At 50.0% G+C, this 23,364-nt stretch overlaps 1 protein-coding gene across 1 annotated transcript in view; it reads right to left on the reverse strand.

Moving 5' to 3' along the window:
• NPHP1 (nephrocystin 1) overlaps positions 1–23,364 on the reverse strand; it is a 101,459-nt gene that overhangs the window by 16,011 nt on the left and 62,084 nt on the right. Inside the window, exon 21 of the mRNA XM_028162655.2 lies at positions 13,030–13,230. Within this exon, the coding sequence (XP_028018456.2) occupies positions 13,030–13,230 (201 nt within the window). The remainder of the gene's footprint in view (positions 1–13,029; positions 13,231–23,364) is intronic.

A 23,364-nucleotide genomic window follows, 5' to 3' on the forward strand; every position in this document is an offset into this window, starting at 1 on the left:
CTTCATTTCTGTGTGAGGGCATTCTCTAGTTGTGGCAAGCAGGGGCCACTCTTCATCGCGGCGCGCGGGCCTCTCACTATCGCGGCCTCTCCTGTTGCGGAGCACAGGCTCCAGATGCGCAAGCTCAGTAGTTGTGGCTCACGGGCCCAGTTGCTCCGCGGCATGTGGGATCCTCCCAGAGCAGGGCTCAAACCCTTGTCCCCTGCATTGGCAGGCAGATTCCCAACCACTGCGCCACGAGGGAAGCCCTCCTTCCTTTTTAAGGCTGAATAATATTCCATTATACCATGTACCTATTTTGTTTATCCATTCATCCGTCGATGGACACGTGGGCTGCTTCCACCTTTTGGCTATTGTGAGCAGTGCTGCTGTGAACATGAACGTACGACTACCTGTTGGATGCACCTCCTTTAAACGGGAAAAATACGAGGAGATGCATCCAGAGGCTGCACTTTGGACCCCGTCGGGCAGTTCTGGTGCAAATGCCCGAGAGACACAGCTCCTTTGAACAGAGCATCCCCTGTTCGTGCCACTGTGGCTAGAGCACGCGTCCCTCGGGAGTTTGGTACCGTCCACTCAAAATGCCTTAACTCTGGGGCGATTTTAATGGCTTAAACGGCATGCCAGGAATTAGATCTGTTATTATTTTTCAACCCTAATATTTTTAATTGATTGTAAAAATAATGTTAACAGCAAAGGAATTTTTTATTATGTTTCTTCCCAGGCCTAGCGCTGGTGTATACATATTCTTTATAAAGTGGTAAATCACAGTGAACATACATTTTGTATTCAACTTTCCATATTTTTCTATTTTGCTACATGGCTCAATAATAGTCGATTCTTGTCGTTCAAGGTAGTTCTGTAAAGTTGCCCTCAGCACTGGAAAATTTAGCTGTGAATCGTGAAGCATTGCTCCTGGGAAAATACAGAGCTAGGTTCCTGCGAGCTTGTGGTCACAATATTTTCATCAACTGATCAACACATAACTTTGTTTTATGTGTATTTCTGTTTAAAGACACCTTATTTTAATATATACTGTTGATCCATTAACACTGAGCTCTCAGCCAACAGCTCTATAACTACAAGCTTATCTAACATGTATTTTCTACATAAGGCAAATCACTGCCTTGTCAAACTTAGGAACACTAGAAATAAGTTCAGCAGAGGACTTGGGGCTATTTTAAATAGCAAAATCACCAACAAAAAGCACAAAAATATGCATGACATGGCACTAAACAGAACTGGGAAAGGACCCTGTTTACAGTATGAGCTGTAAGAAGGCAGCTATCAACCTCAGGTTTACCGTGTGTGTCTCTAATTTGTGACTTAAATGTTTTTCCACTCTGCACATGTCCTCGAATGACAGTGACAACACTGCAAGTATTGATTTGGGGTTTACACATAAATTTTAGTAAGTGAATTTGCAAATGCAGAATCCGTGAGTAATAAGGCCTGACTATACTTTCAATGCCACCATTACATTCCATCAAGTTGATAAAACTTCATTTACTCAGTGAGGCCCCAGGGCAAGGAGGTTGGATGTTTCTAACTTTTCCTGTTATAGATGATGCCACAGTAAATAACACTGCAGAGATAGTTGTCTTCTTCTAAATTCTTTCTATGGAGTAAATTGCCCAACTGGGCGTACTGGTGGGTGGCGTGGGGAGAGAGGGGATGTAGTGGGTGACTTTCCAACATGCGTTAGGTTCAACGCATCCCTTGGCTGGGACACATATATCACTGCCCTGGCCAGTGAGATGCAAGCCTTCTGGGGACTCCTGGGAAGGGCTTCTTCCTGCCTCAGTGATGAGACAGTCCCACTCTTGCTCTGGCCATGGCTGTGTCTGGTATTAGGCCTGGAGCTATGATGAGGAAGAGGAGAGAGAGAAGGAAAGATGGACGGCACAACTGCACTGCCAAAGAACCAGCCCAGGCAGAGCCTGCCTAACTTCGGGCTTCCCGGGACATGAGATTGCCTACTTCCCTTCTGCTGGAGCCAGTCTGAGCCAGCGACAGCCCTTGTCATAGCCCTGCTGAGGATGTGGGATGCGAGTCTGCGCACATCACCCACACCCCGCACCCCCTCACTGGCTCCCCGTGACCCCCAGGCCACACTCGGCCACCACCCAGCAGGTCCCGCCTGTGCCAGTCTCCCTGAGGCCCCTGCAGTGACCCCAGCATCGGGCCTTCCAAATGTGGGCTGAGATCTGTTAGTGGGTGTTGAAATCCATCTAGTCACCACCAGCATTAAGAGGTTAAGTAGACCAGCAGCAACATGGATGGACCTAGAGATGATCACACTAAGTGAAGTAAGTCAGACAGAGAAAGACAAATATCTTATGATATCACTTATATGTAGAATCTAAAAAATGATACAAATGAACTTACGACAAAATACAAGCAGACTCACAGACATAGAAAGCAAACCTATGGTTACTAAAGGGGAAGGGGTGGGGAGGGATAAATTAGGAGTTTGGGATTAACAGATACAACCTACTATATGTAAAATAGATAAACAACAAGGAGCTACTGTCTAGCACAGGAAACTATATTCAATACTTGTAATGACCTATAATGGAAAAGAATCTGAAATAAAATATATACATATAACTGAATCACTTCGCTGTATACCCGAGACTAACACAACGTTGTAAATCAACTATACTTCAATAAAAAGTAGCTTGTTTTGAAAAAAAAGTTAAGTAGACTAGAAGAAAAATTACAGTGCATTGTCCATAGAAAGGGAAATACTGTTTCCTGAATCTTTTGTTTCAGTTACACACACACATACACACACACACACACACACACACACGAAGTTGCCATGAAAATACATTTCTTCAGTGCATCACGGTCAGCTGCGGAAACCCCAGCTCTAGCCTGCCTTCCTGCCTCTGGCCGAGGCCCTCTGCCCCTCTCCACAGTCCCTCCCTGCACTGTGCCAGCGGGCGGACACTCCCCCGACGTCAGCTCAAAGCCCTGGCAGCTGCTGCAGCCAGAGCCCCATCCTGGGTCCTGGGGGGCCACGCTGAGGCCTGTGTGGGAAGCATGAGCCACTGAGAGGGAGGGAGAGGGGACGGCGGGTTGTCAGACACGCGGGGGAGTCCTGCAACGTCCCCTATCTTTGGTGATGGGACTTAGCATAAAGGCAGGGGCGGCCTCCACTGCTGGGGGGTTGGGGCCCAGCCTCTTCCAGGCCGCACGCCGCCCCTCCGTGGGGTCAGGCACCCCTCAGCAGTCCTCCCCTGGCTGCGGGCTTCCCTGCGGGCACCGCAGGGCCCCCAGTGCCCACGTGGGTCCTCTTTAGCACCCACGAGGCCACTCCCATCTCCACATCTGGGGCCCTCAGCCTGTGAGGATCTCTGGGCTGGCAGGTCACCTCCTCTGACCCGGGAGGAAACCGGTTCTGAGAGGTGGAGTGACTTCCCCGGGAGGGCGTGGCCGGCCCGGGCTGCCATCCCGGACCCCGAGGCCACCCAGGCCACTGGCATTGCGTGGAAGCGCTACGCTCCATAATTCAACCCAGGACCCTTCCATGCACCAGCCGCTCCGTCCTGACTCCCCGAGTGAGAATTTTCTCTCTGTGGCTTTAAGGTGAGCAGGAAATTGCCGGCCCAGGCCCCTTGGCCTCCGCGTGAGGACCCCTGTCTTATCCGGTCCACTCTAGGAACAATGGTGCGGGCCAGAGCTCCGCCCCCGGCAGAAGAAATCATATACGAACCCCTGGTACCCACGAGGGCTCTCAAGACTGGGCTGGCCGCCCGCCAGGAAATCAGCCCCTGCCCTGGGGCGTGAGCCTGGGAGGGGCAGGATGCTGCCGGGAGGGGCTGGTGAGTCAGCGGCCAGGCCTCCTCTGCCTTCCTCCCCGCCCCCCCCCACCCCATCGGCTTCCTCCCCCAGGACCGCGCCTGCCCATTCAGACACCCACCCCCACTGGCCCCGCTTCTCATGGACTCAACAGTCCAGATTTACGATGTAACATAAACTAAGATAATAATAAACCTTCTTATTCCTCCGAAGTCTAAAGGGCTTAAAAAAACAAACAAAAAAACTAAGCATTTTAGGGGCAAATTTGTTTCCTTTTTAAAAAAAGTTTGTGCGCCTTAGAAAAGTTAGAAAGTACAGAAAAGATGTAAAGAAGCAGGATAAACACATCCCACTCCCCACCGTGATCCCCATTTCCCAGGCCTCCCCCCTGGTCTCTCCCTCCTTGCCTCCCACTGTGTTTATTAAACTTGGCTCCCTTCACATGTCCCCAGATGAGCGTTGGAATTGGGCTCGGGGGAGGGCTCCACCTTCTCCTTCCCTCAGGAACCGCAGACATCCTGTGACCCATGGCCATGTTCCTGCCCTTCACCAGGCACCGAGGACCCACTCACTCTAGTTCCAGTTGACTTTTGCTCAGCTTGCACTTCCCCTGCTTGTCTAAGACCAGACCATCGAGGGCAGGGACCAGACCAATTGTCACCTCCTCCAGGAAGCCTCCCCTGACTACTCCTCCCCAGTCCCTGAGCTCCTGGATGCAGGACTCTGACCTGTGATCTTTGCGTCCCCGATGTGGGGCACGGAGCCTGGCATGAAGCAGGTGTGCAGCACGTGCTATTGATCCACTCAAGAGGCAGGTGACAGCTTGCTGGACTCTCCCCTCCTGGCAGTGCAGTCTCATCTTCCTGGGCCTGATTCCCACACAGGTGGCAGCACCTGACGCCTTCTGGGCCAGCCACTGGCCCAGCCACGGACTAGCATTTCTGCCAGGAGCCAGGACCACATGGGGACAAACACCCATCTGTTTCATCCTCACGCATTTCCTACTCCATCACCTCCCGGGCCCTAGAAATTCTCTAGGTCAGGAGCATCTCCCCTGGGAGAGCAGCTGGGCTTCCCTGGAAAGCTTTTCCAACCCCCTTCCTCCTCCCCGGGCACGTAAGAAGGACTGGGCAAGAACGTGCTGTTGGAGAGGACGGTGTTCAAATAAACACACACACTCCCACTCCGACCCAGCATCACGTGGGCAGAGAGAGGGGCCAGGTGTCAGGGGGTGGAAACGTAAGCAGTAAGCAGTAAGCAGTGCAGGCGCAGAGAAGCAAAGCGCAGAGAATCCCTCCAAGGGAAGGGGCTGGGGGGCGACGTCCTTGAAATAGGTCAGAGGACTCTGGAGCCCCAAACCCGTGATATCTGGCCCCCCTCTGGGTGGGGAGTCCACGGAGGCCCCACTCTGGGGCCTACCTGGTACCTTCTGGGTCCAACCTGAGGCTGGAGGTTGGGGGGAACTGTGGGACATGGGCACCGGCGGACTCTGCTACAACAGGGCTGGGCCGAGATGGGGAAGGTCTGACCAGGTGGCGACAGCTGAGGGGCAGCCTGGGTGGCAGGTAGGGAAGGAAGCAGGGAAGGGCTGGGGAGAGGGGGGAGGGGTCAAGTCCAGGGAACCGGCGTGGGGCTCCTCCGCCCACCCTACTCTGGCCTGCTTCTCTACTCCGCCACTTGCCCACCTGGACGACACTCTAGAAGCCTCTCCTGCCTCCCACGGGGAAAGTTCCGCAGGTGGAGAGCCCCTGGAAGGGCACTGGCAGGGGTGGAGCCTTCTTATCAGTGAGGCTTCTTATCTGGGGCTCCCTCGGCCCAGCGCCCAGCGGGACTCGGCGTGCTGGGCCCCTCCCTGGTTCCTTCTGCCCCGGGGGCCCGGTTATTTCCTTCAGGGCACCTGCCGGGTAAGAGAAGTCCTCCTGGTGGGCTGACCTTCCAGCAGCAGCCTTGGTGGCCTGTCTTGTCTGACCTGAGAGAGGCCACCAGCTCAAGGAAGGTTGCTTATGGTTTGGCTGAACGGTCGGGGGAAGAACAGGACCAGATGTCCAGACACAGGCAGAGGGGAGTGTGCAGATGTGGGGATGTGGGCTGTAAGTTAGTTAGTTAGTTCTGAGGGTCTCAGCTCAAGCCCATCCTGCCGTGGTCTGCTCTGCCATGCGGCTGGAACCCTGCAAGCCACGTTTCCCGGTTCCCTTTGAAGCTGGATTCTTGCTAGGTTCTGGCACTGGGAGGACTTGGAGGGAACTGGGAAAGGAGACTTTTCCAGGTCCTGTCACCGGCACGCCAGCAACAGTTGGCTCCAACCCCAAGGTCCCTGTGCCCCTCCTCTGGGGCAACCACTGCCTCACTGCAGCCCCACCGCACCCGCGCCAAGGCTGGGCTGCCTCTAGAGGCTGGAGGATGCGTGGTGCTTGCTTTGTGTACTCATCACTCTCTGGTGCTTCAGCGTCTCCTCGCTGCTCCTTCAGCCTTTCAACTGCAGGATCAATTCCCTATGTCGAATGCCCTCTGTGGCAGAACCCCCTGTGCTTTCCGTTCCGTCCTGCATTGAAATGCACCACTTATTGGTCTCCTTGGCTAGTCTCCATCTGCCCCCATTAAGCATCAAACTCCCTAAGACGGGGCTATGTCTGTCTTCTTCCTCATTGTACTCCTGTGGTAGGCACAGGGTAGGGGCTCAATACATATTTGTTGAGGGAATACATGGGATTTAAGTGGGGCCGACTTCTTCTTTCCTTATAGCTTGATTTTATATATTTGTTAACCTCTCAGACCTAGGAAGTCTTAGTCTGAACAAGCAAATATCTAATCCCTAATCCATATTCTGTAAGAATGCCAAGCCCTCACCCTGAGGGAGCTTGTCCTGACAACTTCTCTAGCTGCAGGAGCCTTTGACAAGTGAGGCTGTGCACCCCTGCTTTTTACCCTGTTTCCTATCTTGGGATGCTCTTCAATGTTCATGCATCACTCCTTTAAGACAGGGTCCAGGATTTACCATATCCCTCTTATTATTACCTTTTTAATTCTTGTATCCCCCAGAGAGCAAAGCATGGGGCTAGAGCAATAGTAGAATCTCAGTAAATATTTCTTGGTTTACAACTGGGATTTGCTCACAAGAGACCCATGCTTTCTAGTAAGACGTCCAGACGACCACCAACAATAACATAGTATGGGCTCACATTTCTAGAACAGTTGTTACTGAAACCCCAGAGTGGTCTTAGGAGATCTTTGCTGCTGCTGCCCCATTGTTAAGGCTCAGAGTGGTTAAGTAACCTGCCCAGGGTCTCACAGCCATTAGGTGGCAGAGCCAGGCTTACCCTTCCCAACTGACTCTATTTTACTGAACCTGAACAGCACGGGGGGAGGGGGGGCTCCCAGGGTAAGGGCTGGGCCTGGGGCCGGGAAGCCAAAATGGGTCCAGGCAACTGGGGAGGCTGACATCCGACTCCTTTCCACACGGCCCCTCCCATTCTTCTCAGGATGCTTGCTCTTCCCAGCCCCACACTTTAATTTTCCTTCTCTTTGCCCTGTTCTCCCTCCCTGTCGCAGCTTTCCTGGGGCCTCCTTGGGCATCACTGCGTTGGGTCTCAGTGGTGCCCTGGCCATGGAGGCTGTTGGCCCCTGGTCCTGCAGGGGCTGGGCAAGGTCAGGGGCGAGGCCGGGGACCCGGTGTGGAATGAAGGGAAGGACAGACGCCACAAAGATGAAGTAAAGCTGGGGCAAATTGAGTTTACTTTTACTGCTCCCCAGAAGTATGGAGAATTGAAAAGAGAGCAGAGGGAAACAAGAGAAAGGATTTTTCCTTTTGGAAAACTCAACTTCTAAAGAAGTGTTATAACAAAGGGGAGGTACCCGCCCTAAGCCAAGCTCAAGATGAGCCCTAATTCCCTCTCTCAGCCCCACACAGTTGATTGACGGCTCTGGGGCTCAGTAAGCTCTCAAACAGGCTTTTACATATAAACAGAGTAGAAAAAGAAACAGGCTGAAATGAAGGGGAAGCTGGGGATCTGGATAAGATATAAAGGTGAGCTTCCCCAGGGGGAAGGTTCTGGAATGAGCTCCTAGGGTGGTCAGAGTATTTCCTTCTGACCACTGTGTGGGCAAATTAAAAAGCTGAAGGCATCAAACACCAGAGTGTCCAAATTGTCTCTCCTTTTAACTGGCTGACTCTCTAGAAACCTTCTTAGCTGTTTCTTTGTAATTAGGCAAGTATCTAATTAATAAGTTAACTAGTGAAAAGGCTGAAAGTTAAAAGACTTCCTTGGACTCTTATTTATAAAGCTGTCCCTCTGTTGTAGTCACCAGGGCCAGCTGTGTGTCCATCTTTCATCCTGTAAACAAGCTGATGAGCCAACTCACAGCAGGCAGGTAATAGTCACGTGATCCCTGCCCCAGGCCGGCCACCCACACGCTGTTTGCTCTGAAGAGCCAGGCAGTGGGGCTGTGAGCCACCTGGTCCGCAGCCCGCCGGGCGCTGGTTCCAGCAGGCTCGCACACTCACTGAGGAAAGGAGGGAATAAACAATGCCTGTTCACTGAATGAAGGAGAAAGGAAATAAACGACATCTGTTCTCACCTTAAAATGCACTGATTCAAAGGCTCCTCACGCTTGGAGCTTACATTTTGAAATTAATATTGTTTTCAGATGAGAAATCTGAATTCAACTGTAAACCAAACAAAATACAAACTTTAATGTTAAAATCTCCAAAGTCTTGTCCGTTGCCGGTGGGAATGTAAAATGGCCCAGCCACTCTGGAAAACAGTTTGTCCGTTTCTTAATAAAAATGAAGCAGACACTTTATTATACAACCCAGCAATCACACTCACTCTGGCATTTCCCCAGAGAAGTGAAAATTACATCCACCCAATAACCTATATGAGAAAAGAATCTAAAAAAGAATGAATAAATTATATGTATAACTGAATCACTTTGCTGTACACCTGAAACTAACACAACATTGTAAATCAACTATATTCCAATAAAATTAAAATATTAAAAAAAAGAGAAAATTACATCCACCCAAAAGCCTGTATGTGAATGCTTATAGCAGCTTTATTTAGAATAGCTAAAAACTGCAAACAACAAAAATGCTTCTCACTGGGTCAATGGTTAAACAAACTATAGTAAATCCACACTGTGGAATACTACGCAGAAATGAAAAGGGAGTCACTACGGATATACACAGGACTGGGATGGACCTTGAGGGCATTTTGCCAAGTGGAAGAAGCTAATCTCTGAAGACCACGTACTGTACGATTCCATTTATTTCTACAACTTTCTTGAAATAAGAAAATTATAGGGATGGGGGGCTTCCCTGGTGGCGCAGTGGTTAAGAATCCACCTGCCAGTGCAGGGGACACAGGTTCGAGCCCTGGCCCGGGAAGATCCCACATGCTGCGGAGCAACTAAGCCCGTGTGCCAGAACTACTGAGCCTGCACTCTAGAGCCTGTGAGCCACAACTACTGAGCCCGCGTGCCACAACAACTGAAGCTGGCGCGCCTAGAGCCCATGCTCCACAACAAGAGAAGCCACCACAATAAGAAGCCCGCGCACCGCAACGAAGAGTAGCCCCCGCTCACCACAACCAGAGAAAGCCCGCGCACAGCAACAAAGACCCAACGCAGCCAAAAATAAAAATAAAAAATAAATAAATTTATAGAAAAAAAATTATAGGGATGGAATTAATAGTCTCCAGGGGTGAGAGAGAGAGTGAAAGAAGACAAGAGGGGGTGATTATAAAACAGAAGCAAGAGGGAGATCTTCATGGTGATGGAACGGTTCTGTGTCTTGGTGGTAGGGGTTACGTAAGTCTACACGTGTGAGAAAATGGCATGGAAGTAGAGACATAGCTTACGAAGGTCGGCTCCCTGGTGTCATGTTGTAAGAGAGAGTTATTACAAAAGCTGTGGCTACAGGGAGAGGCTGGGGGAAGGGTGTGGGAGGCCTCTCTGAACTATCTTTGCAACTGCCTATCAATCATAACTATGACAAAGGTCTGAAAATGTGCATTCTAGTGTTAAAAACTCTAAAATAAAGCCACTTAGGCAAAGAGCGTTAACAGCAGGCTGTGGGGAGCAGAGCTGGTAGGGAACACGCAGACCCCCTGGTGTCTGGGCCATCCTAGTCTGTCATCATCATTGATACAAAAGAGCTGGAGGCTGTTGGCAGCGGGGGCTGGCGTGAGGCCTCAGGGGAGCCCTTGTTGAATTCTGCTCTCCCTGTGCTTTTGGGCCCTCGTTTTATAAGAGGGCCCTCGCTGTCTTAGGAAACAGTGGCTGGAGGAAGGTGTGCCTGCAGTCACCCCCGATGTGCACCCTGGCCGCCCCCATCATGGACCACATGTGAATCCAGGTTATAGATTTTGCTTTCTCTGCCCCTTTTTGCTGGCCTGAGCTCCCAATTTGAGAATCCACTCTCTGGACTCATGGCCTTAGAAAAGCATACGCCTGTCCCTGATGCCTTAGGCCCCCCAGACTGAGAATCTGGGACCCCCCAAGGCCTGGGGCTCTGTGGTCAGCCCCGTGGGTGGCAGCAGGCAGCTTATCCAGGCGGCCGGGGACAGAGGGGCTTCTGCTAGGCTGACCCTGCACTCTTCTCTCCAGCCCAGCACATCTCCTGCTCACGGGGATCAGAATTCCCTGGCGGTTCAGTGGTTAAGACTCCGCGCTTCCACTTAAGGGGGCACAGGTTCGATCCCTGGTTGGGGAACTAAGATCCCGCAGGCCGCGCAACGCGGTTTAAAAAAAAAAAAAGAATTAACCACCAACTGGACATTCTCCCATCCTCTCCTGTTTACCTTCCCATCCGCACCCCAGATATGATGCACGCTTGGTCCTATATTCCATGCTAGAAATGCTCATTTAAGGAGAAAGCAGGTGCAGAAGAGCATGTACCGAATAAACCCATGAAATATATACTCATATGTGTATAAATACGAATATATGCATATACATGGATTATAATTCTTTCTGTATTTTCTAAGTGTTCAGCAATGAACAAGGATTACTTATGAATTAAAACGAAAGTTGTAATGAGGAAACATCAGACAAGGCCAAATGGAAGGACTTTGTACAAAATAACTGATAAGTATTTTCAAAAGTCTCAAGACAAAGATGGAGGGAATCGGCCCAGATTAAAGCAAATGAAGGAGTTACGGCCACCAAATGACATGCAGAATTCTGAACTGGATCCTGGACCAGGAAAAGGACGTTTGTGGGGAATTCAGCACAATCTGAACAAGGTTCATTAGAACAGTGGATAGCATAGTATCAATGTTAATTCCCTGATTTTGGCAGTTGTACTATGTAAGGTGTGGCCCTTAAGGGAAGATGAGTAGAGAGTATATGGGAACACTGATCTACTGTTACTAGCGTTGCTAGAAATCTAAAATGATTTCAAAAGAAAAAGAAATGAACGATATGGAACCAGTGACATCATCCCACCCCCTGAGATACTCAAGGCCCCGGAGCCCAGCATAATCAAGCACTTTTCTTCCCCGCCGGGAATTCCACTGCAGGAGCCCAGCGTCCTGGGGCTGCAGGAGCCCAGTGTCCTGGGGCTGCGGGCACCAGATGGCCCTTCTGGCGACTGCCGGGTACTTTCCTGACTCCTGAAGCCCCATCCCTCCAGGCTCCTGCCTGCCAGCCTCTCCTGGGGTCCAGGCCTTTCCCTCTCCTGCCCCCCAGCCTGGAAATCCAGCCTGTCCTTTGAGGTCCAACTGCAAAGTCGCCTCCTCAGTGACAGGCCCGCACCCCTCTCCGAGGTGACAAGGTCGGATGGCCTCTCCTTGCTGGTGTCACAGCGCAGGACCTTCGCCCCCTCAAGCACCGTCTGACTGTAGCGAGGAAGTGCTCGCGGGCCTCCGTCCAGCAGACAGGGAACCTGGGAGGGCATGGGTCCTGTCGCCAGTGGCTGGTGTGACTGACGCGGAGCATGTGCTCCATAAAAAGGGGAGGAGTTGACCCCACCCTGGCCATTCTTGTGGCTGTTCCGAGGCGAGGGGCACACCTGGTCCGGAGAACTCACAGGAGCGCTGAGATGCCATCAGTCTGGCGGGACGCCCTGACTTGTATCCCCCTAGGGGCCAGGCCTGGCAGAAACCTGCTTCTTGGGTGGGGTTTCAGCTGGAGGCACCCAAACACGGGGCCCACCCTGCCTGGCTTCCCTTTCTTTCTTTCTTTTTCTTTTTTTAAAGGCAGTGCCACACGGCACGCAGGATCTTAGTTCCCCGACCAGGGATCGAACCCGAGCCCCCTGCAGTGGAAGCACGGAGTCCTAACCACTGGACCGCCAGGGAAGTCCCAGGCTTAGCTTTCTTGTTGCCATCAATGGGCTCCCTTTAGCCAGTTTGCCAAAAGATCACTCAATCAGGCCAGCCTTCCAGGCAGATGACAGGGTGAGAGGATCGTCAGTTCCAGTTGGAACCACTTTCTGTCTTTTCCTCCCTGCCCAGGGGCAGCACTGCCAAACTCAGAGCTGGTAAGAAAATATCACCCACAAATTAGAAATTTCAGAAGGTGTTCGAAAACCAAAAGAAACTTCTCTGCCCTAAATTGTTCACCAGACTTGTGATCCGCGTCGGTGAAAAGGACACGGTGACAGCTGGCTCAGAGTGGACTCGAGTTCTGTTGAACACTCTGGACCCAGCAGGGATTGGGGCCCCGTTTCAGCTGCAGGGACCCGGAGAGGAAGGCAGTGACAGGTCGTTGAGAGCACCCAGGGCATCTCACACGACTGTTTTACGGCAGATGTTGTCATAAGCAACTTCCCACACAACTCCAAGTTCAACGTTAGCTGACGTGACAATTAATACTGGAAGAGCTGCTCTCAGAAGGAAAGACAGAGTGCCCCCGTTGTGAACTTTAGAAAAGCACAAACAACAAGTAGTTGGAGAAAAGAAACCACATAATAAAAGTCCGTTCCCAACATCTTCCTGGGGACCCAGGATACTTTAGCAGTTTGCCCACACCTCCGATCACCAGGTCGCCTGCCCAGTTACCCCGGTGGGTTTCATTTTGGGAGGAGGTGACCCACCCATACTGCAGAAGCCCAGAGGCGCTCAGGGAAGGGTTAGGGGACACCCAGCCTGGAGCCCCGTGGGGGAGACTGGAGGCCACGGCAGCTCTGGCCTCGGAGCCCCTTCCCCCGGGAGCTGCTTCCAGCTCCAGGCCGGCATCTCCCAGCCCCCGCTTTAGGCAGGTGGCCCCCACGGCCGCACTCACCAGCTCAGGCAAGAAGAAGGCGTAGGGGATGGTGAGGAACAGCGCGACCACCGAGGGCACTTCGGGCTGGGCGTAGATGGTGGGAGGTGGGTCGCGGGAGGCCATGCTCTCACCCACTGCCTGGCGCCCTGGCTCCACAGCCCGTGCCCGCAGCCCTTCAAATATCACCTCCTGCCCGACACACCCATCAGAGGACGTTGCCTGGAAGGAAAAAAAAAAAAAAACCGTTCCAGCTCAGCAGGTCCTTCCACTGGCTCCAGCCAAGAGAATCCTCGGTGAAATGCGGTTTGTGCATCAGACAGACAGGTTTTCCCCCCGGTCTGGGGCAGAGTCGCTAAGGAAGGAGAGCCGGAGCCTCTTCCTAGACTTTTCCTCCTAAGGAAGTTTTGAATCCCAGGCGTGCTACTCCAGGGGAGGCCAGCTATAGCCACCACCCCAACCGGGTGCCCAGAATGCAGGCTGAGCCGCTTGAATGACAAGGACCGTTTATTGAGGAGCTACTAGGCGCCAAGAAATCTGCAGTCAACTCTGGTGCTCCCCACAGACCGGCACGTGGCTGGTTTGCCCCTTTTCCAAGTGAGGAGACCAAGAATCTGCCAGGTCAAGTCAAGGTCACAGCATGCCCTGCCCCGGCCTTCTCCATCCTTGGGGGCCTCAAGCCAGAGGGAGAGGAGCAGCCCTCGCTTCCAGCTCCTGCCCCATCCTGGGGACGTGGCACTTCCTTCTCTCTCTGCACCCTTGTGTCACCGTCCTCCTCTCCTATTTTTCTCTCCCAGCGGAGGAGGCCTCCCTCTCTGGGAAGAATCTGCCCCAGTGGGCACCCGAGCTCTCCTCCCCTCCCTGCCCCAGCGCCCCAGCCGGTGCTTCCAGGAGCCAGGCTTGGGGCCAAGCGGTTCCTTCCTGCCTTCCGCCTGCCTGCTGGCCGAGCTGCAGGGCTGTGACCCAGCGACCAAGTGGCTCCTTTGCCTCTAAAGAAAGGGCCTGGAGATGTGGGCCCTTTGCCTGTCAATCTGAGAATCTGCCACCTTGCAGGAAGGCCTGGTGCCCCAAAGTCTGCTGGGGATGCTCGGGGTTTGGAGGTCCATGCTCCCTGCCCTCCGTGGCCTCAGCCCTGGAGTGGAGGGGATGTGGGAGGACTGCCCTGTGTGCTGGGGTCAGGAGATGTCCACCACAAGAGGTCAGTTCCTGAACAACCAGGGCCGGCCCTCCCGGGCCCAGGTCTTGCGTGGTTGGGAGAGAGCTGGGTGAGAGCCAGGGGACAGGAGAGTTTGGACAAATGAGCCCAAAGCAAAGTCACTGCAAAGAGAGGCAAAGGGCACATGGAGTAAACGTCAAGCCAGCCCGGTCGTGCCCTCCTTCAGGCCTGTGGGGATCTAGCGGGGAAGTGAGGCCCTGATCCCACCTGCCTTCCAGCCCCACCTCATTTGCAGGATGAACCCAGCACAGCAGGCGCTGCCCCAGGAATGCCACCTCTTGCCCCCTCTCCAGACTGTTGTCAATCAGCCGTGGCCACTCTCTTGGTCTGTAGGATACGTTGGACTCAGCCACCGACAACATGGCACAGAGACTATGGGAACAGCTCAGGGAAAACAAGAAGGAAAATAACCTTTCTCAGGCTTATTTCTCATCTATGAAGTAGAGTTAATACCAGAACCTGGACAGGGCCTGAGCCACTTCTACCTTCTGAGACAATTCATATGTTTAGGAGGGAAGATGCGACAAAACAGGGCTGTAAAAAATTTGGCATATTTTACACATTTTACGTTCAGCCAAGTCATGTTCTATTATATGCGATGAAGTATAGCACGCTCTACCGAGGCTCTTCATAAGAAAGCTGTGGGATTCATAATGCACCACAGGCAATGGGATGCCGGGACGGACAGAAGTTTAGAGCTGTGAGAACGTCTTCGCCTTCCAGTCTAGTTGATGCCTCGCTGGGGCTGTAGGTGTGAATGCGCTGTGAGACAAGGTCAGAGCCTGGTGTGAGGCCGCGGGTCACATTTTCTCCTTTGTGTGTTGGGGCGAGTTAAATGAGATATAGTCTATTTGAAAACTTCCAGGACAGTTCTGGCTAATGGCAGACGCTTTATAAGTAGTTGTTCATCTAATTCTCATCCTGAAATCACTTCTCTTTGCTTCTCCTTTCCATAGTAAGACCAGCACCTCCTCTGTTAATATTTCCATTCTGATTTTTTTTTTTAAATTTTATTTATTTTTGGCTGCGTTGGGTCTTCATTGCTGCGCGCGGGCTTTCTCTAGTTGCGGCCAGCGGGGGATACTCTTCGTTGCGGTGTGCGGGCTTCTCACTGCGGTGGCTTCTCTTGTTGCAGAGCACGGGCTCTAGGCGTGTGGGCTTCAGTAGTTGCAGCACTCGGGCTCAGTAGTTGTGGCTCGCAGGCTCCAGAGCGCAGGCTCAGTAGTTGTGGCGCAAGGGCTTAGCTGCTCCGCGGCATGTGGGATCTCCCCAGAACAGGGATCGAACCTGTGCCCCCTGCATTCGCAGTTGGATTCTTGACCACCGTGTCACCAGGAAAGTCCCTCCATTCTGATTTTAAAAAATCATTTCAAAATTGTTTTTATTGATGTATAATATGCTTACAGAAAAAATGCACAAAACATACAGACCATGAAACCACCACCCAGAGCAAGAAATAGAATGTTGTCAGACTCCACCCAATCATTTTGCCCTCCCTTCTCCCCAGATGTCTGCTCCCATGATGTCTAACCCTATCACTCAGTTCTGCTTGTTTTTGAATGAATTTCTGTGCGTCTGGCTTCTTTCGCCTAACATCATGCCTGGGAAATTCATCCACGTTGTTGTGTGCTGCTGTAGTTCACTCACTGCTGCACAGTATTCCATTGTATAAATATTCTACACTTTATCCACTCTATTGTTTATGAACATTTGGGTTATTTCAGTTTGGGGTCTTAATTAGTAACACTGCTATGAAAATTCTAGAACATATCTTTTAGGGCATCTAGGTATGCATTTCTACTGGGAATATCTCAGGAATGGAATTGTGCATCATGTGGTGTGCATTTTTAGATAATGTCAAGCTATTTTTCACAGTGGTTAAACCATTTATACTCCCACCAACAATGTATGCAAATACTGTTGCTTATAATTGATGTTTGCATGTTTATTATAATACACTTGGTGTTTGCGTGATATATATGTTCCTACTCTTTTACTTCTAACTTACCTATATCACTATATTTATAATGGTTTGTGTGTGTGGTTATGACAGAGTTGGGCCTTTGTTTTTAATCCGTTCTGCAATTTGCTGCTTTTTTTTTTTTTTGGCCGTGCCACACAGCTTGTGGGATCTTAGTTCCCAGACCAGGGATTGAACCCACGGCCATGGCAGTGAAAGTGCTGTGTCCTGACCACTGGACCTCTAGGGAACTCCCAACAATTTGCTGCCTTTAATTGTATTTTTAGACTATTTACATTTAATGTAATTATTGATATATTTGGATTTTGGTCTACCATTTCAGTTTTTGTTTTTTATTTGTTTGCTCTGTGTTTCATTTCTTTGTTTCATCTTTTGGGCCTTCTTTTGGATTTTAAAAACATTTTTGGGATTCCATCTTAATTCATCTATTGAGTTTTTTACCATGTCTCTTTGTATTATTTGTTTAGAAGTTGCTCTAGGATTTACAGTATACATACTTAACTTTCCAGTCGACTCAAGAGTATTTTGCCACTTCGGATGGAGTGAAGAACGTATAGGTCCCTTTACCCTTTTCTTTTTAGTTGTAGTTGTCATTCATGTTATAAATGGATACGTTGAGAACCCCATCAGACAATGTTATGTTTTTTGCTTTCAACCATCATACATATTTTAAAGAGCTTAAGAGAAAAAATTAATCTGTTTACCCAGATATTTACCATTTCTGTTGCTGTTCCTTCATTCTTGATGTTCCAAGCTTTCCTTTGGTATCATTTCCCTTCTGCCTGAAGAACTTCATTTAGCATTTCTTTCAGAGCAAGTCTGTTGACAATAGATTCCCTTAGTTTTCCTTCATCTGAGAATGTCTTAATTCCACCTTTGTTCCTATAGGGTATTGTTGCAGAATATAGAATTCTGAGTTGCCAGTTTTGTTTTTTCTTTCAGCACTTAAGAAATGTTTTGGCCTCTGGTTTTGATGAGAAATTCTCAGTAATTCAAACTCTTGTTCCCTATATTGAATGCATTGTTTTCCTTTGGTTGCTTTCAAGACTTTTTTTCTTTGTGTTTAGTTTTATAGTTTGATTCTGATGTGGCTGGGCATGGCTTTCCCCGAGTTTATCCTTTTTGTTGTTCACTAAGCTTCTTGAATCTGTAACTTTAAGTCTTTCATCAAATTTTAAAAGTTTTCAGCCATTATTTCTTCAAAAAAACTTTTTTTTCTGTACTACACTATCTCGTCCCTCCTACTGAGACTCTGGTGACAAGAATGTTAGACCTTTTGGCATTGTCCCATGGGTTCTTAAGGATTTGTTTATTTTTTTCAATCTATTTCCTTTCTATTGTTCAACTGGACAATTTGTATTGATCTATCTATATTGATTTATGTTGACCTATTGGACTATCTTTAAATTTACTGACTTTTCTATCATCTGCATTCTGTTATTGAGTTCATCCAATTAATCTTTTTCATTTTGGTTATTGTATTTTTTATTTCTAAAACTTCAATTTGGTTCTTTTTATATCATCTGTTTCTCTGATGAGACTATTCATTTCGAGGGGATTTGCCCTTACTTCTTAGAGCACGATTATAACAGCTGCTTTAATGTCTCAATTCCAAAAACCGTGTCATCTCAGACTTGTTGTCTCTTATTGTCTTTTCATCTTTCCCCTTTGAGAAATGTTGAGATTTTCCTGGGTCTTCAAATATCAAGTAATTGTGGATTTTATCTTGGACATTTTGAATATTATGTTATAGGATTATGGGTCTTCTTTAAATCCTATAGAAAATGTTGACTTTTGCTTGCTTTAGCAGGTGACCAGCCTGGTTAGATACAGGCTGCAAGTTCCTGTCTACCTTCTCTGGTCTGAAACCACCTGAACAATGTCAGTTCAGTTTTTAAGGCTTTGCAGTGCTATTGAGACCTGTTTGGTGTGTGTGCTACTCTTGGACCTAGGATCAGTCTGGGACCTTGCTGCTCAGTCCTAAAATCTTTTGGCATGCTGTTTAGGGGCAGCTAAGACATTCACACACTACTTTATGGGATCACTTTCTTTAGCTCCCTCCTCCGCATGATCCCCCCACACTTTCCACTTCCCAGGTGATCCTGACCCCTCCACCCTCATCTTGGTCCTCTGGCTAAAAAGCCAGGGTTTTACTTTCCCTGCTCTACTGTGACAAAAAGCAACAAGATATATTTACACAGAGAAAGAGAGAGAAAGAAGGATTTCCCCCCATGCTCTTAGGACCACAGTTCCTTTGGTCAGAGAGAAGGGTGCCCCTCCTTAGAGTTTAGTCACCTGTCTGGCTGCCACTGCCATTGTCACCCCTACTGTCACTAGATTGCCTGGGGGCAGGAAAGAATGGGAAAAAACCCCACAAATAAACAGGGGTTTTCTACACTCTCTCTGACCTATATGGGCTCTCTTTCCCATTCCTAAGCCCAGAAATGGAGGGCTTTTTCGGAAACGTTTTTGGTCTGTATCCTGGACACAGTTCTAGGTTTCATGTTGTCTGAGCCCAGGCCTGAAGAATCTGGAGGGAAAAACTGGGAAACTCACCACCACTTTGGTAGTATTTTCAATTCTGGTTTCCTTCCCAAATAGTCCCACTTCTACTTATTTTTCAGAGACCTCAGAAAGCTGTTCCATGCATCCTGTCCAGGGCTTTAGTTGCATTCAGTGGGGAGGAAAGGGTAGAATATCCATCTCTATTTGACCGGAACCAAAACTCTACCAGCCTGTTTTGATTCTCTGTATAGCACTTATCACTACCTCGTATTTTTGTTTATTGATTCATTTCCATATTGCATATTGTTTGTCTCCCGTCCCTGCCCTCCCTAGGATGTTGGCTTCAGGAGAGCAGTAACTTTGTTTGTTTTGAATATTGCCTGGCACACAGTAAGTACTCAATAAATGTTTTCGAATGATTGAATCTACCCTCTCCGTCAGAAAGACTTTGGAGACAACTGCTTCTCTCTTTTTTTTTTTTGTCTCTTCTTCCTCAAACTCTCTCACCACCAATAAATCGCCTTATACATTTTTCATAAAAGATTTATTGGTTGCCTGACAGATAAGAGGCAGGCCAGGAGAAAGCCAGAGATGCTTGGGGAAGGGACAGTGTATCCATTCTTCCCACTGCACGTGTTAGAAGAACCCACCCCAACTGGCTCTAACAACCAAGGGAATTTATTACCTCAGGTAAGTGAGAAGTTGGAGGAATGTTGGCTTCAGGTCAGGCTTGATCCAGGGACTCAAACAATGCTACCAAGGACCTAAGATCCCCTGTTTGTCAGCCCTGCTTGCCTGTTGCTGTCACTACCGTTGGCTTTATTCTTAACCTCACTCAGTGCTAACCCCATGTACACACAGCTCTAGGCTTTCACTTCCCAGTAGTAAAATCGCTGCAATACACAGTGGCTCCAGATCTCACATCTCCTGCTACACTGGGCAGGGAAGGAGAGGGCTCTGGAGTAAATCTTCTGGGGTTTGCTCTCTATTGGCCCATTCTTAATCCAATCACTGTGACCAGGGGAGTGGCATATCCTGATCTTCTTAAGCCAATCATAGCCCTTCCTGGAGCTGTGATGAAAGGGATGAAAGGGTGTGGTGTAGTGGGGGGGGGGGCTCCTCCAGAAGGAGAAGGGGGGTGAAGCTACCAGAAATCTATGGATATTGGACAGCAAATGCACCAGATGTCCATGCACTTGCTTCCCCCTGTAGAAGGAGGAGCCCAGCCCTCCCCCTTCACTCTGCAGGGACACTCATGTCTCACTGGCTCTGGCCTGCTCATTCAGACACAGCTGGGTTGCAGCTACTATCTCTACAAATCAATCTGACTCCCGAATGGGGGAGTTAGAATGCACACACCCACAGGACCAGGCTTGGGAGGAGGCTGCGGGTAATGCTGTTTGTGGCCATCAGGAAGAACTGAGTCTGGTTCCCAGTGTCCTTGGGGTCTGGGCAGGCACAGAATGCTTCAGGGTCAAAGGACAGCTGGCAGGAAAAAGGACGGGCTCATGGGATAATGATTGGGTTATCCAGAGAGACCTCCCTGGAGAATGGCTCAGAAAGCCTGGAGCCTTTTTTGTTATCTCCCCAAGTGGCCTCTTTGAAAGGGCAAAGTTCGTCAAGGTTAATCTTTGTTGGCAAAGTCAAATACAAATGAGCAGGTTAAGGTCCAGTCTGTCTCCAGAGCATGAGAAATGGACTACCCAATGGCCATATTACCAAAGTCCCGAGTTCAAGCTGTTTTCCATCCGTGATTTCTGATTTCCATTTTATACTCTGCCCGCACGCCTGCATGCCCTCATTCAGTGTCAGTCACTGAGACATAAATTCCGAGGCCTCCGTTTTCCTACCCATCATGGCCCAGCCCTTCACTCACCATTCATTTATCACTCCTCCCATCCCTCCCCGTCCAAATCTATGTGATTACTCGATTACTGCCTTCAAATATCAGAATTTCCGCTAGCAAGTCTGGCTCTTGAGGGATCCACATGTTCTTAAATCCACATATTCCTGAGTTTCAGACAGTGAATGGTGGGAGTTCAGAGAGTGAGGGATTCATCCACTTCCAAAAACTGAGTGGAAGCCAGCTGGTCCCCAACGTGGGATGGCGGTGTCTGGGGAGAGAGAGCGCGGTAAGAAGGACCACCTGTGCTGATCGCTTACTCGGTGCCCCCTGCAGGGCTCTTAACCCCATAGACATGGGACGGCTGGAATTTAAATATCACAGCAACAACGGAAAGACACAGCGAGAGGCCCTTCCAGCAGTCTGTGCCCTTCTTCATGGTTCTCATGTGTGATTACGTCCACATCGTGCATTGTAAGTCAGGACAGGGATCTCATCAGGGCTGCTCCACCGGGTCCTCCAAGCCGAATGCTGTGCCTGGAGCATAGTAGGTGCTCAGCAAATACGTAATGAATGAATGAATGAATGAACAAACGAATGGGCGATTATAAACCTCAGATGTATGGTGCCTTGAGTCAGTAGGGTTCTGTCTCAGATTCTCTGTTTTGAGGAAGCAGAACACAAAGCAGCTAGGTTACAGCCAGCTCTGGTCACCTCCACGCCCAGAGAAAACCTCCCAACTTGGAATGCTTCACACCAGAGGAAGTGAGCAAGTCCACAGCAAAGGATGTCCTGTAACACTGTAAACTGACAAAGCCCTGGGCTGGCAGATGACACTTCCAGCGCCCTCCCTGGTCCCTGCGGGTTTCCTAGATGCTACTGGGTTGGCAAGTCAAACCTGCTCCGTTTGTATGTGGTATCATGCATTTCAACCACTCCCTTGTGAGTTGTTCTGGCCTCAATCTTAGACCATAAAACTACTGGCGACTGAGGCGGTACCTGCTCTGTAGTACACACCCCCCGGCCCTTGCCATCCGGACCGGGCCCCCAGGCCAGGGAATTGCAACATTTTCCACCTCCAGCAGACCTGATGGATGTGATGTTCAATCCAGTGTATGAGGCTGGAGGTGGAGGGAGCGGGCCAATCCCCCCGTCCTCCACAATGGTTCCTTTTTTTTTTTTTTTTTGATGTGGACCATTTTTAAAGTCTCTATTGAATTTGTTACAATATTGCTTCTGTTTTATGCTTTGGTTTTTTGGCCGGGAGGCATGTGGGATCTTGGCTCCCCGAGCAGGGATCGAACCCGCACCCCCTCCACTGGAAGGTGAAGTCTTAACCACTGGACCGCCAGGGAAGGTTCCCCTGCCCCGACCCGTGATGTGGGGACCACCCCCCCTCACAGGGAGGCACCCCGTACTTGCCCTCTTGCTGCAGTTCACAGTTAAGTCGGTGCGTTGTCAAGTCTTGCTCCTTGACACGGGGACCCCCAAGGACTCATTTCCAGGATGTTTCTGGCTCCGTGACAACCTCTTCCTGTTTTGGAAGCTAAAAGGTGGCATTAAAAAGCCAGAGAGGTTTCATTGTTTTTTTAAAAAAAAGGCCTCCACTGACCGAGGAGGGAACTTCAGCCTCTGGACGGCGGAGCCGCACTCACCCCTGCGGCCCAGCCTGCTCCGCGCGGCCCAGCTGCCTCCGCGCCTTCCTTTTGGGCCCGAGCATGACTGAAACTGTTTTCTCTCCTGTCTCCGTGTTTGGCTTCTGTGTCAGAAACCCTGAAGTTGGCCGCCTTCGTCAAGCACGACACATTTCAAATGAACACAGAAGACAGTCTGTGAAAACAACTTCTAAGGAAAGCTCCCTCGCTCCACACCGTACATTCATTGAAAGGAATTCACCAGCAATATTTTCTTTCGCTCAGAGTGCCCCACCTCAGGCTTGATGCTAAGAATAAGCTAAATGATTAGAAAAAGTAAAAGGTGGCAGCTAGGAATTAAAGACCTTCGCAGTGGGGAGCGACATGGTCTCATGTTCTCTCAAACGAGACAGCAGGGACCTAAGAGGACACAACTCTGACAGAGTGAGGAAATCTCTGTACACACGCGCACCGCCTCCATTTACACAGGCGGGAACCCCTCTCCTGTAGCAGGAGCCGTGGAGGGCCATGGTCCCAGAGGGAGAGAGGCACCCTCTTGGGAAGGGGACAGGCAGCTCGTCATGATGGCTTCCCACACGTCACTGAGGGCATGGGGTGGGGTCTGGGGGGGGCGGTGGAGACATAGTGAAATCTCTTCTCCAAGGCCATGTTCTCTCATGACATTTGTGGCTGGGAGCCCTTTCATACCATGTTAAGTTCTCAGATGAAGGCCCAAGTTGAGTTTCGGTTAAGGGTTTAGCGGAAGCTGACTAAGATGTAGCCCAGGAGTTTCATAATACAATGGATCTCTAAAAGTAAATGCCGGGCTTCCCCGGTGGCGCAGTGGTTGAGAATCTGCCTGCCAATGCAGGGGACACGGGTTCGAGCCCTGGTCTGGGAAGACCCCACATGCCGCGGAGCAACTAGGCCCGTGAGCCACAACTACTGAGCCTGCGCGTCTGGAGCCTGTGCTCCACAACAAGAGAGGCCGCGACAGTGAGAGGCCCGCGCACCGCGATGAAGAGTGGCCCCCACTCGCCGCAACTGGAGAAAGCCCTCGCACAGAAACGAAGACCCAACACAGCCATAAGTAAATAAATAAATAAATAAAATTTAAAAGACAAAACAAAACCAAATAGAATCAAAAGTAACTTTAAAAAAAAAAAAAGTAAATGCC

The sequence above is a fragment of the Balaenoptera acutorostrata genome, chromosome 12 (genome assembly GCF_949987535.1).
Source record: "Balaenoptera acutorostrata chromosome 12, mBalAcu1.1, whole genome shotgun sequence".
Classification (NCBI taxonomy): domain Eukaryota; kingdom Metazoa; phylum Chordata; class Mammalia; order Artiodactyla; family Balaenopteridae; genus Balaenoptera; species Balaenoptera acutorostrata.